At 34.8% G+C, this 14,869-nt stretch overlaps 3 protein-coding genes across 3 annotated transcripts; all 3 read right to left on the minus strand.

Moving 5' to 3' along the window:
- Nucleotides 1-1,188: 1,188 nt before the first annotated feature.
- LOC121792693 (uncharacterized protein At4g13200, chloroplastic-like) lies at nucleotides 1,189-3,678 on the minus strand. Its single transcript, XM_042190739.1, has 3 exons — nucleotides 3,405-3,678; nucleotides 2,884-3,038; nucleotides 1,189-1,593 (listed from the first exon to the last, which is right to left on the minus strand). Exons 1-3 carry the CDS (start codon nucleotides 3,586-3,588, stop codon nucleotides 1,378-1,380), a joined length of 555 nt encoding a protein of 184 aa, XP_042046673.1. The 5' UTR covers nucleotides 3,589-3,678; the 3' UTR covers nucleotides 1,189-1,377.
- A 622-nt stretch (nucleotides 3,679-4,300) lies between these two features.
- LOC121792690 (protein SULFUR DEFICIENCY-INDUCED 1-like) lies at nucleotides 4,301-6,250 on the minus strand. The gene is made up of 4 exons (XM_042190736.1): nucleotides 6,023-6,250; nucleotides 5,291-5,503; nucleotides 4,979-5,134; nucleotides 4,301-4,893 (listed from the first exon to the last, which is right to left on the minus strand). Exons 1-4 carry the CDS (start codon nucleotides 6,122-6,124, stop codon nucleotides 4,489-4,491), a joined length of 876 nt encoding a protein of 291 aa, XP_042046670.1. The 5' UTR covers nucleotides 6,125-6,250; the 3' UTR covers nucleotides 4,301-4,488.
- Nucleotides 6,251-10,204: 3,954 nt separating this feature from the next.
- LOC121779649 lies at nucleotides 10,205-11,302 on the minus strand. The gene is made up of 3 exons (XM_042177009.1): nucleotides 11,057-11,302; nucleotides 10,334-10,601; nucleotides 10,205-10,224 (listed from the first exon to the last, which is right to left on the minus strand). Exons 1-3 carry the CDS (start codon nucleotides 11,300-11,302, stop codon nucleotides 10,205-10,207), a joined length of 534 nt encoding a protein of 177 aa, XP_042032943.1.
- Nucleotides 11,303-14,869: the final 3,567 nt, after the last annotated feature.

Here is a 14,869-nt window from a genome sequence, read left to right on the forward strand (position 1 = left end):
GTTTGTTTAGTGCCAAATTAGATATTGTTATGATGATAAAATAATTTTTATAACATCTTTCCCTTGGATCTACACTTTGATGCATAATTTGAATGGATATGATAATTATATTTTCTATGATTATAATGTATTAATTCAGTTCAGATTTGACATCATTATATCCCATTTTTTATACACGTACATATCTATATTTAATATATAAATATCATGTGCATAAATAGTAGTTCATCCAGTCCTTATATATATCTCCATTTCTAATTAAACAACACCCAATTGGCGATAATTTTATAAAATCGATTGTATTATGAAAGAGAAAATAAATTATGTATAAACATAATACCCTTCAATTTAGAATTGGATTGCATTGATTCTTTGAATCGGTTATAATTTTAGTGCTACAATTTCATACCTAATTTATCCTTATTACCAAATTTTGGATATTTATAGCACTATTATTTTAAGAAAAAAATTACTCCTATTAAGTGAAATTAGTATGAATTAACTCTGGTATTAATTAATCAACACACTATGAAATTAAATTACTATATTTATTTGCAAATTAAGTTAATAACTCAATAGAGGAATATATACTTTTTCCAAATAAAATTTCGTTTACATTTATATTTCAGTTTAATTTTATTTTTCTGTCTTTCGTATTGTTAATGTTTTTTTGTTTGTTAATACAAATTACTCAATCATTTATCTCAATATATGAATAAAAAAAAAGTACTGCCTTTTTTTTATCTTATTGAAATTGGAACTATATATCTCCATTTCTCATTAAACAATGCCCAATTGGCGATAATTTTATGCAGTCGAGTATATCATACGAGAATATAAATTTACATACTCCTTTAATATAGAATGGGATAGGATTGAATTTTTGAGAAGGTGCATAATTTTATGCAGTCGAGTACATTAAGTTGGAAGTTGTGATTGTGAAGGTGCATAATTATTTTTGTTGAAGATTTAACCTTTCACTTTGAGTTGGAAGTTGTGATTGAGAATGGGATATTATTTTTATTTATTTATATTTATTTTTTTAATAAATAAATTTGGACGCATAATACGTTGAATACTTGAATATGGTACTTCTGTTGCATGGATCATATATCATAAACCCCCCTAAGAATATTTCTCTTTTGCTGCATTCTGTTTGATGGGTGAATAATTTTTCATGGAAAAGTATTTTGAGTAAGCCATCTTCTCTTATTTTAATATAACTAATGACAAATATGATCATCCTAATATTTCTATGATAAATTTGCAATAAAAAAGAATGCACATTGCATGTAATATAAGAACAATATCCCTTCTGCTCTATATTGCAGGGCAAACTATGCAACGGGCAGTGATCATACGCAGCTCCACTATTGATCAACCATCATTGGGAGGATTGTCCTCACGGTCGACAGGCTCCGATTGCAGGGACGAGGTTGTAGAGTTTACAGACTCAGCAGGTGAGTATGTGTTCAATGCTACACCATTCACAGCTGATGCCTTGTCCGCACTAGACTTGGCCTGGGGAACGAGCCTTTTCGCTTCCATTGCTGCTTGCTCCTTGGCCCGTCGAGCCTTTTCCAACACCTCATTCTGCAATAAAAAAATACATCATAGATCTTAGATTGCCACTACTACTACCAATTGTTAGAAGCCTTGGTAGAAACAAACTACACTTCAACTGAAAAAGATTACACTTACAATTCAAAGAAGGGGCAGAATGCCTATAACAAATAGTAGCAAAGGCACATTTGAATCGCAATGTACTATTATCGTAGCTTACATAGGTAATGGCTTGCAAATGTAGGACATACAACATTGTTGTATTTCAAACTGACTACCACAACAGCACATGAACTAAAGAAACTTTCATGCTTTGGCTTATAGCTACAATTGACTTTAAGATTTAGCTAGCGACAAGTTTGCTCTCTATAACTTTTTCAACTTTATGAGTACTAATTTTAGATGTTTTATTCTTAATTGGTCATCTCTATTTCATATGAATGCATAATCATAATCCAAAGCTTCAAAAGACATCTACTTACCAATATGAACCACTATTCATATTGCACCAAATTAAATTATCTGAGTCACCCGAGTTTTGAAAAGTGGAAATTCAAAAAATTAATTAAACCAACTGCCCATATTAAGCTGGGCAAAAGCTACACTCTTTTTTGTATATCTTGAGTGTTGAGATTTCTGGAGAAAATGTTACAATTTGTCAAACAATTTAGTTAAGGGAGACCATGATGTGACCATGTCACAAACTAATTATTGATCCAACAGATTTTTCTCCATGAAAACAATGTGAATCATGATAATAATCAAGTAGCAAATTTGGAACATATTGACAAATAAACCGATTGTTGGCACAGTGGAGTATCAAATTACAAAATAAGGATGAATTTAAAAGGCTTATTTGCATACACTTGAAAAAGTCACAAACATTTCCAAATGCAACAGGACTTGCTAGAGTCATCATATTTCTAATTTCTCTCAACGACATTTAAAAATCGAAATACTATTAAATCCTCTATAGTAAGGAGGTAATGGATGCATGGATTGAATAATTTTGAAATTGTTTGATTATCCAATGCTTCAAATACTCGATCATAGAATATATCCTTTCAAACACCCCATAAAGGAATTAGTGGCACCACAGCATATCATGGCCTAAAAACAAAAGCAGATGGAGTGTAGAAACCAGTTCTCTCCACAAAGCACACAAGCAATACACCAGCCCATTCAATGGTGAATTATCCCTTCTACACACTCAGCTATACAAGCATATGAATGACAAATGACGCAGTGGCTAACGAGCCAAAGTGTCTGGCAAGATATAGAACATGACATGAATCGCATGCACAAGCAGTGAGTTAGTACCTGAAATTCTTCTACTTGCTTCTGTTGTTCAGCTTGCAATCTGCCAATGGAGCTCAGAAACTCACCCACGGCCGACTCTACACGCTCATTAAGTGCTTCAGCCACTGCCTTTCCCAAGAAAAATGCATCTAAAATTGTTTTGCTCTCATTCTCACCTGAAAAATGACAACTTTTTCTTAGCTAGCGAAAATCATTTTCATCTTAAACAAGTTTATTGTCATTACAATCTACATAATCGTCTCAAATCCCTATCATAACTACAAATTGTATTCCCATTCTCAACTTAATTTTTTTAAAAAAAGGTAATTTCCAGTACAGACTTGTTTATAGTATAGAATTGGCAGTTTCAATATCTGAATGCTAGCTCAATTCCAACTATATGAAAAGAAACCTAAATAGCTGGAACATAAACCCTAAACAGCAACCACCAAGAACACATAGAGAGAGGGGGAATTACGGAAATTAAACAAAAAGCGGGTATTGAGATTGATAGGCGGAGACAGTAGAGAGAAGAGGCGTACCGGAATTGCGAGTGCAGTTGCAGGTGAATGTAGTTGATGGAGATCTGGAGGAGTGGAGGTGAAGGTTGGAGGGGGAAAAGGGGAGGGCCGGTGGCTTAATAGAGCAGCGAGGGCCATTGATTATGGATGGGGAAGGAATCGAATAAGAGGGTGGGCAATGGGATGCTGACAATCGCCCACTCATTTCCCTTTTCCCTTCGTCTTCTCTCTCCGATTACAGAAGGTGATGCAGTCCAGAAGGCGTAGGCGTCTCGTAGATTTATGGGGAGATTAAGAAATATTTATACATTATTAATAATATGACTTTCAAGGGTTAGTTATAATCTCTGAATTCAATTTTCATTGCTATATTAAGCACTACTCCCTCTATACGCAAAAATAGAGTACATTTATCATTTTTTTTGTTGTCAACAAAAAATAGAGCACGTTTAAAAAAAAGAAAGTTTTCAACAATTTTTCTCCTATTTTTTTTTCTTTCTCTCTTACTAATAATATGGACCCTACATTTTATTAACATTACTTCTTTCTTATTTTTTCCCTTCCCTCTTACTAATAATATGGACCTTACATTCCACTAATACTACTTTTCTCTTACTTTACAAATTTCACATTAAAACCCGTGTCATTCATAACGTGGATTGATTATTTCAAACTCTCGTTTTCTGAAAATTTTTTAGATTTTGAAAAACAAATTATGTCCAATCTTACATAACTCAAAAATGAAATTATTCTCATTTATCCTAATTAATCCATATAAGAATTTGGTAAATTGACTCATCGTTTCATTGTCGTAAACTGGTATATGATTAATTTTTCTAAATAAAAATTGATTGTTTTTAAACCATGATACAGGTATATGTCGTTAAAATGATGAAAATTAGGGGTAACAATTACAATTAAAATAATGAAAATACATATATACCCAATCAAAAGATGTTTTCCATGTAAGAAGTGGGTAAACAACAACCCATTAATACAAATGAGACCCTTTATTCGTTACATCGATCTCCACAAACCTCCCATCTCCACACCACATATACACACATCATTCATATAAACACTAACACACACACACAAAAAAAATCTAACAAGCCAACTGATCTCTAAACTGTGAGATCTCTTCAAAAATCGGCAGCCTTCTCGTTCTAGGAGGCGCCCATTCATTCATGACACGCTCGAGCGCTTCGACAAAATCATCTTCAAAGACAAAATCATCTTGGAAGGAGGGGTGATTGGGCAGCTTGAAATCGAGCTCCAACGACAGCTCCCCGGCCCTATTCCTGGACTTAGGGTCGTCGGAGCCCGGGAGCTTGTGTTGCAGCACCTCTTGAAGAACCAAGCTAGCGTCATGGTAACGAGTTTGCTTGATGAGGCAGTGGCATAAGTTTAAGGCCTTGTTCGCGTCCGGATCGATCATTTGAGCTTTCCGGTATACCACTTCTGCTGCTAGGAAGTTGGACTTCTGCATATATGCCCAAGCCAAGTTTCCCTGTGTTTTCAAAATAATCAAATTACTATTAACACATATATATACTTATTGAAGTGCAATAAATTAGTAAAATCCATATATATACCAAAATTCTTGATGTTTCTTGCTTGACAGAAACCTGAAACTTCTTCCCATGAGATCTTGCAGTTTTGGTGGGCCTCCCATTGAAAGCCTCCCCTAAATATATTAGTTTGAGCTTATGTTTTAGAAGCACAATTTGCTCATCAACTTTTCCGCATTTCTGCAATGTTCATATCCAAACATCATTGTATGCATAAAAAACATTATAGAAGTATATGTTAGGGGGTTGTTTGCTAAGGTAGATAACTCTTCATTCTTGCAGTCATCTGACCTAAAAAGATCTAATCAAACGGTCCCTTAATATATAGATATATACCTTGTACAAGTCTATGAGAATGTTATCAAGTGATTCTTGGGAATTTCTGGGGCAAAAGGAGCGGAAGGATTTGATGGCTTCGATTGCCTCTTGAGGTCTGTTGAGTTGCTTCATGACGACGGCCATGTCTTTGAGGGCGCTTTCGACTCTATCTCCTGCGTTTATAGCCTTCCAGAACCACACTATCGCTCCCTCTGGATCCTTCTCAACTAGCTGCAATCCAACATGTAACCAAATCCTTAACTTCATATCACAAATATGCGAAAGCAGAAGCATACTTGTGCTCATGTTGTTATGAACTATCAATGTATTTATAAATTTCAATTTGGATACTGTAACTCCTAGAGAACTAGCTAGTCCATTACTTTAATTTTTCCATCACAAAATACAAGTTATCATCTGCATAATAAGTACTCTCATAATTATTAAAAATCCAATCAAATCATAATAAAATTAAACATGCATATTTAGTGTAGTTTAAATAATGTACATGAATAATATTAATCTTAGATACAACAATAATGTAGCACAAATCTTCCTAAACTATATCATATCATCCTTATAAGATCTAAAATTTCATCAAACAAACACATGGTATCATTAATTGATCCTTAATTTGCTAATTAGCATCATAATCAAACTAATGATGAACAGTAAAACATAAAATCTCAAAAAGGAACAAAATAGAAAAAGTGAAAAAAGGAAAAGGGTAAAAGAGAAGTATGTGATTACCTGAGCATGTTTAGCTCGGACATAAGGCCCATCGCCACAAGGAACTTTGTGAATTACATGAAAGAGGTCATTTCCTCTCTTCTTCCTCGACCCACTTTCCATTTTTTTTCTCTCTCTCTCTCTATAACTAACTGTATGTATATACTATATATATAAGTATCCAATTGGTGAGAAAGATGGAATGAATCTAGGAAAAGAGCAGATGCAGATTGAGAATGAGAGGGAGAATTGTAGTCATTTCATTTATATGCAGAAGAATAAGAGAGGGGCGGAGGCTAAATTATGAGAGGTGAATGAATGTAGACGGTAGGACGTCCAGGTTCGTTCTTGTCAACACCAGGTTTTCCACTTATCCTATCTGACACGTGTGACTTTGCTCCCCTTCACAAAGCAGTAATTCTCTAATCTCCTGATGAATGTTCGATTTTACCGGGACTACGTACGATCTCATTCATTACGCGACTACACAACAATTACTTTTGTGAAGTTTTTTGTTAATTAATTATTGACACTTCACATGTGAATATCTAAATACGTGTTTTTTTTACGTGTGAGTGATCTTCATATTTATTACGCTCTTCATTCGCTATTAATAAACTCAGTTTGACTCTCCTTAAATTTTAAGAAATGTAATTAAATGTGTATGGAAAAAATTAATGAAAGGTAAGTCTTACTTTATATAGTACTGTTTTTTATAATAAGATATAAGTGAAATAAAGTTAATGGAACGTGATCCGACGGCACAATCGGTTCGAGTAGGTGACGTGCTCTGATTCTAAGTCTAAATATAGATTCAAGATTGAATTGTCTCGTGTGTTGAACTGAGTTTGTATTGGAAATGTTAATCTGAAATTTGATTACAGTCGACAATTTTATAGGGTAATTCAAAACCTATAAAAGGAAAGGTTGTTTTTTTCCTTATTATTGCAAGAGATCGTGATTGAATCTTGCAGGGATAATTTTTTTTCTCGGGTATTTCATTCTTTCGCACAATTTTATGTTTAATTAATAGTGAAAACGGGTGATCCAATTTTTTTTTATCATATTAAGATGAGTATGAAAATGGGTATCCAATTTTTCAGCATTTAAATTAGTTTTGATGATTGCTTTGACAAATACTTTGACTAGGACTGTTGAACTAAAAACTCATCATAGAGTACTTCAAAAGTGGGGGGGTGGGGGGGGGGGGCAAATTAAAAATACCCTTTTGTAATTAGATAAGAACATATATTAAAAACTAACTTTCTACAAACACTGCAAAGTGGATTGTAAAAGGAAAACAAATTAAAACAAAAACATTCTTGAGAAGCCCGGCCAGAATGAATCTGGCCTTCAACACAAGAAAGATACATTATACATATATATGTATGTATATATGTATATATGGTGACGGCAACGTAGTTTACCTTGTTCTGGAATTTGACGTAATGAATCTGGACGATTATTTGGTAATTGGTAGCTAGTTACCTTACTATAATTAAGTGACATGACAGTATATATGACCACCATTATTTTTGGAGTCGTAATATATACACACTACACACGTCACTCAAACACATTAAACTGATAGGTTCTTTACTAGATTCTTTATTAATTAAGACATTTTTTTTGCGAGAAGATTAAGAATAGTGTGTTAAGTGGATGATAAATAAAGTAAGAATAATGAAGAGATAATAAAGTAAAAGAGACGGTTACTTTTTACCAAAAATATAAATGGCTTAATTAATTTGAAACTTCTCACAATAGTAAAATGACTCTATAAACATGAAACCGAGGGAGTAGTATATTTAGACATAAAAATTATGAGTTAGGGAAAAAAGCATATTTAGAAAAAAAAAATTTATATGAAATTGAAATAATACTCGCTCCGTCCACCATTTAAAGACTCATTTTTACTCGCACGAGTTTTAAGAAATTGTTTGACTTGTGAAAAAAAGTAAATGGAGAAAGTGAGTGGAATGTGAGACACATTTAAAGTATTAGTTTTATATTGGATCGTGAGTGTAAAAAGTTGGTGGGATGTGGGATCCACATACTAAAAGTGGAATAAAGTAAATGGTTCTATAAATCGTGGACAAACCAAAATGGCAAAAGGATTCTTTAAATCATGGACGGAGGGAGTATGTAAATAAGCCATAATATATTTATTTCTGTAAACCGATTATTGCTTACAATCTTATGAGAAAATAATTTGGAGTTGAAAAACTTATTTTTTGGGGAGTTATAATTAAGTTGTTGGAGTTTATAAGCTCGGGAGGCGTCCAAGCTCTAGATCAACGATCTCTGTATCGATTTCAATTGGAGAAGATCGAGGGAGATAGAGGCGACAACGCAATTGAGAGAGAAAAGAGCTAGGATCTTGTAGATGACCAGGGATGGACTTGAGCCCCACTTCAAAAAAATCCATTTATACTATTTAATTAATTTTTAATATTTTTCAAATTTTCTTATATATATTCTTTCTCAAATTCTCAAAAAAAAAATTCATATATATTTATGCCCCACCTAAATAGAATTCTTGGCTCGTTCTTGCAAGCGACGCCAAGGGCTGAGGAATTGAAAGCGGGTTGTGAAACAAAAAATTAAAGGACTATGGATAAAAGGTAATTTGGTAATTGAGAAAATTTTGGTAAATTTAATTTTTTTTAGCTATGATTAATTTTGTTACTATTTGATAATGTACACTTTATGGAGTAGTTTTATAGTACATATGTCCCAAAAAATAGACTAATTTTACTAGTCCCAAAAATTAAACAAGTCTAAATATGAAAAAATTTCAACAAATAATAATCATACACATCATTTATAATTTGAACCCACAATCCACTAACACTTATTCCACTACTTTTTCCTCTCTTTCTCTCTCTTACTTTTTCTCATTTCGTTCTAACTTTACGAATTCACATTAAAACTCGTGTCATTTACAAGTTTTTCTTTGTGACCAAGGGAGTATGTTTCTATCGTTTATTTCTTACATATGACTATTTTGATAATAAACTTGGTGTAGAGGTAACATTTTTCACATAAAATATTACTCCATTTTTTATTCGTATTGCCGATGTATAATTAGCTATTTTTTAATTAAATGTAAATAGTTTGAGGTTTAAATTTGAAATATTCACTAATACGCCATATATAGTAAGACAAGTGAACAAGCTGGACCCATTTAAAAATGGAGTATTAATTGACGAATTTTAGGGGCTTGCACATGGGCCTTAATTTTAATACATTGGTGATGAATTCTTTTTCTCAGTTTCTAATTATATTGTGGCAATAAACACATAGATAGACTAATTAGTAGGAGTAATTAATAAATGTTTAAAAATTTTAAAAATAATTCACAATAAAAATACTACATTAATTGGCTAGATGGGTATTATACCCAATTCGGTTAACTGGTATACCAGAAACCAATTCTATCTAGCTCGTTAATTAAACAACGCAGTCGATCGATAACTGATAACCATCTAATACTAATACTGGATCTAGTAAACAAAACTCATTATTGGTTATTTTAGTGTAATTGGATTGACTTGATTGATCAATATTATTATAATGAGACATCATGCAGAGCCCTTGGCTGGGGTCGAGCTGATATAATTTCTGATAGTCGAAGGACTAATTTGCAATTTTCGGAATCCTTTGAAAAACAGTTAAATTCGGTTAAGAAACGAAGAGATGCAACGTTTCGTGAAAAAACGCGACACTTCGTTTCAGGCCTCTTCTTATTGATCACTTTCGGTTCAAAGGATAGATTGAAAAATCAACATACGAATCTTCTGAAAACCTGAATTGTATCCGATCAAATATTGGTAGAACCACCAAATTGATTTGATTTGAAAGTGTTTCACGCCTTTCAGGACATCCGATTTGTTCACATTTTAGTAAATTCCCTAACACTCATGAGCCAACGCTGGATTAGTCGACCCCTGGCCATACTTAGATCCGCCACCAGCAGGGCATGCAACAGCATATCAAGTTGCTTAATTAAAGAGTTAACAAGAAATCAAATATTGATAATTAGTTAAGACATATGCATATATTGATTAGCATGTGCACTACCTTCACTAAACAAATACAACTTCAATAATCCAACCACAAACTAACATAAATTTCCTGACATTTCAACCGATAAACATGGCAATTATGACATGTGAAACATTAGATCTCTGCATCCCATCTTCACAACTCCAGCACAACAACTGTCCAAAATTAGTAAAATGTTATAATTAGATCACTATTTACTAGTAATTTAAATCAAGTACTTGTAATTAATAGCAAAGTCACACATATATATATATATACACCCACATTCAGAATCTGTGGTGATCCAGTTTCCTGGCCGAGCGTGGCCTCTAACGCGCAGAGGAGTGGAGTTCAGTGAGGATGCACCGAGGAGGTGGTCGTGTCTCAGCGATGACGCCACCGCGGAGATGGCGGAATAGACAGATGAAGTGGTGGAGCAGCTCTCCACATCCCATCTGAAGCTTATTTTTGGAGAGTCGTTGCTCAGCTCGTCCTCGTCTCTCACCACCTTCAGCCCTGCTGATTTGTTCCTAAAATGCAACACCTGCACATCCTGGTATAAGAGGCGGACGCAGAAAAAAAAGGGTGCAAAAATTGAAAATAATATATAAATAGTTTTTCCATTAACTACTACTAACAGTCTTAACTGTGAGCCACACAGAGTTTTATTCTAAATTTGATAAAATAAGAGAAAAAAATAAATTGTTAGTCGAAGTTGAATAAATTAATATAGAAGTGACAAGAAAAATGACAGTGTCATATTACCAAAAATATAAAATAAGACTATTGTTAAATGGTTGTAGACTTGTGGAGTGAAATTTATTTAACTTTTTCGGGGGTGCTCGAGCTCCCCCAACACATCCGGCCACAATCAAATAAGCAATGAATGTTAAAGTAGTTTATATAGGCTCAATGATATGGCCGTTTAGCATTCTAAATCGAAAATCTTGGATCTGTCACTGACAAGTAACATTCTCAAAAATGAAATAAGTAGTGTTACGTTGTTACCTTTCTACCAATGTATTTTGCTCCTTTGTCAGTCCTGGCTGCTGCTGCCCATTTCAGCAACACCTTCATCCTTGCAATGGTGTTCATCTTGTCGCCTTTCGTCTTCTCTTTCTTGCTATCTGCGTTCGGACATTGTTCGCTGCTTGACGACGGCGCTGAATCAGTTATAGGTAAGACTTTGTTTCCTACATGAGATGCTGCAGAATCCACCTTGTGATGAGCAACCTCTTCTTTCTTAGTCTTCATGTAACCCTTTCCCTCTTTCTGTCTCCTCCTTGATTCCTCTTTCAAGGATCTGTTTTATATGTATATAATAGATTTGTTAAAATTATTTTTGCATGTGAACAGCGATTATTTTGGTTCAAGAAATTGCGTGGATAGATCAGCTGCATGTTACGTTTTGTTTATTTTTTTATTTAAATGATTCCAAAATGTGGATAGTGAGGAGAGAATATGTGAGACAGATTGTTTGGTCATATAGGACAGCACTGGTAATCTATCTGCGCTGTCTCTATATCCCTAAGATTCTATTACTTCGCTAATTTTTCCTCTACTGGAAAATGGAGAAATTAATAACTTACAAATGAGAAGATATTTATATGTAAATTTCAACATAAGATGGTGAGACAACTAGGCAGTGAGTGGGGACTGGTTGGCTTGTGATACCAAAAGTGTATTATTTTTGTGAGTGTCATCTGATTAAGAGCATCCACAATCGTGCTCTTGCCAACGAGTACGGATGTGGGCCCGGACCTACTTTTACTCCCTGCTCTTAGGCAAGAGCACAACACCCACATCCATGCTGTAACACCCCGACTTTTTATTTGTTCTCGAAAGGACATCGTTTACGCATCTGAAAATTTTTTTCGCCTTTATTTTTTTTGTCGAGAGAAGTATTTCACTTTTTGGGCCAAATAATTATTCTTTTACTATCAATTAGGAACTCGCTTGCTATGAGCCCAAAACCTTTTTAATTCTTCCTTCTTTGAGCCCAAAATTAGTTCTCTTAAATTTTAATCCAAGGATATCTATCACTCTTCACTTTCAAATTCACGGTAGTTATCTCAAATCTATCCACCACCCTGAAAAAGAGGAATATAATCAGTCAAATCTTTTCCCATGGAAATATATATTCCGATTCTATAATTTAAATCATTCTCCCAAACTCCCAAAGAAACAGAGAAGTCGAGAGTGCAAAGAAGAGTTTATCAAAGAAGTTTGAGACTCAAATCGATGGAAGCAGCGGCGGTGGCTGGACCAAGGTGACAGCAACGGCGAGTTGGCTGCCCACGAACAGAACAGCAGCGGCGGTGGGAGAATCGAGCGACGGCTAGTGACGAGGAGGGAGCAACGGTGCCGGCGTTGGGGTGCGAACAGCACCGTGACTGGCGGAAGTGCAGCGGCGGACAGCAGCTCGCGTCGGCAAATCAGCGAAGAACAGTGACGGCAGTGCCGAGTTATGCCGAGGGATTGGAGACATGAGTGAGCCTCTGATTTTGTGAAAGATTGGAGAAGGAGATTGAGAGAGAGTCCGAGAAACAAAAGGAGGCGGCTTTGGCTGGAGAAATTCGGGAAAGTTAAAAGTGAGGAGACGGCGCTGATCGAGAGAGAAGAGAAGAATAGCGCTGAATTGAGGAGATGAAATTGAGAGGAAGAGTGTAAGTGGGAATTCTCCTAATTTTGATTAAAAACAGAGAGTAGACTACGGAGGGGAGAAAGATAAGTGATTAGGGGCTGCTCTTTCTTATTTTGGGCCAAAGTAATAATTGGGCTTGTTGAATTTTAATTTTGTTAGTTTGGGTATGCAGTTAGGAGTATAAAATTAGTTGGACTACTTTGAATACAAGAATCATTAGAGCTCGGGCGGCCTTGAAAATAAATGAAAGACAAGACAAGCTTGGACTCAAGGAAGGGATTTATCTGCGAATAAATTGAAGTCGAAGTAAGGAATTCAATTTCAGAAAACTAAACGAACGAGGTGGGCTTTCGAAGTAAAGTTTTACTGTGGGCTTTCGAACTAAATAAGGGCCTAAGTATATTTTTATGTGAAAATGATATGAATATTTGTCATGCCGTGTTTTGTTTTATTCCATGGAGCCTATCTGATGTGGCTTTTGTCATCTATGGATAATCGAATTCGGGTCTGACTAGGGAGTGAGTCCCTACTCAGGCTAGTGTACACCAATGGGGATCGTGAGCCGTCTTTTGGGTCGGCCGGTCTAGTGACTTGGAATGTGGCCACATTCCTTGTTATCAATGGATCAGATATAGTAGACATCTATGGGAAAATGACTGCAGTCACGAATTTTACGATAGAAATTATTTTAGTGTCTTGGACGATTTCTAAAGTTAAAACCCCAAGGTCACTCAATGGTGGCATGATAAATACATTTTTTTAAAATATTTTCGGCATGAGTCCACTGAGTGCATCAAGTACTCAGCACTGTATTTCTTTTTAAAAATGTGCAGGTTGAGCGTGACGGGTGGTGGATGTTGAGCAAGACCGTTGAAGAAATTTAAGTGTTTAGAATGTGTCATGTCTTCACACGTGGCATATTCATTCTCTCAAATGCTTCCACTAAGTAGTTGTCCTTCTTTTATCTTTGAGATAATATTCATTTTTTTGAGTTGTTGATTGTTGAGATACTCTGATTTTATTCGAGCTATTCTCATTTGTTTCGAGCTATGGTCGAGTTGTGTCGTTTTTTCCCCTTTCTTCTCCGCTTATTTAATCCCCCTAGTCTCGATCAAACGTGTTTTCTATCCTTAGAAAATGCGGGTGTGACACATGCTCTTCCGCAAGGACATTCAAGGGTCCCACCATTCTATTATTCAATTTAAATAAAAACAGTTGCACAATATTAAAATGCATTAAAAATAGCCGGAATAATATTACAAATTACAAAAAAATTAAAAATTACATAATTAAAATCCTAAAAATTAAAAATTTCATAATTAAAGTCTTAAAAATTACTTAATTAAATTCATAAGTGGCCGAATTTCGTCCAAATGAATGATGAATGTGTGTATTTATAGATGATTTTGGGATTAATTTTTTTTTTAATTTCAAAAAAATTTTTAAAAACAGTAATAAAACAAATATTTTTTGGAATCTGAAAATATGTATTTTTTAATTTTTTGTATTAATTTCTATTAAAAAAATGCTAACGGCCAATAGAAACGCACCACGTCGCCCTGCTCGCTGGAACGGACGTGCTCTTAGCTAAGAGCAGCGCCGTGCTAGCGGCAAATATAAAAATGCAGCACCACGTCGGACAGGGGTTTCCTTGCCGCTGGCACGGACGGACGAACGGACAAATCCCACCGCTGCGGATGCTCGAATCATGAAATTACTTAACCTCTACTTATGTAATATACTATTAATTATTTGAAATTACATTAGGTGCTTATTTGAGTGAAGTGCGGTTGGAAGTTTTTATGGGTAATGCCCGAAAAGTAGATTATAGTAGTACGTATTTTTGGTGGACGGGCGAAAATATAAAAATGCACATATTTTGCGGACTATGGAGTACTAATTTTAAAATTTACTGGTGATTTAGTGTAACAAGATCTAGCCAAACCGAAGCTCATCTCAATAAGAGTTCGTTAGCCCAAAAACGGATCGAAAATCGAGCTTCAAATGAGGACCAACATCTATGTTTAATTAGCAGCGGCCGATTTAGCAAGGCTCGTACATGGAATAAATATAAAACACTCTACTACTGACGTCTGTATCATTAGTAATTAAGTCTTGTGATTATTTTCTTAATACACTGTGGTATTAGGGTGAGTTACGTTACTACTTATAGAACG

This window comes from Salvia splendens, chromosome 2 (assembly GCF_004379255.2).
Source record: "Salvia splendens isolate huo1 chromosome 2, SspV2, whole genome shotgun sequence".
Lineage (NCBI taxonomy): Eukaryota > Viridiplantae > Streptophyta > Magnoliopsida > Lamiales > Lamiaceae > Salvia > Salvia splendens.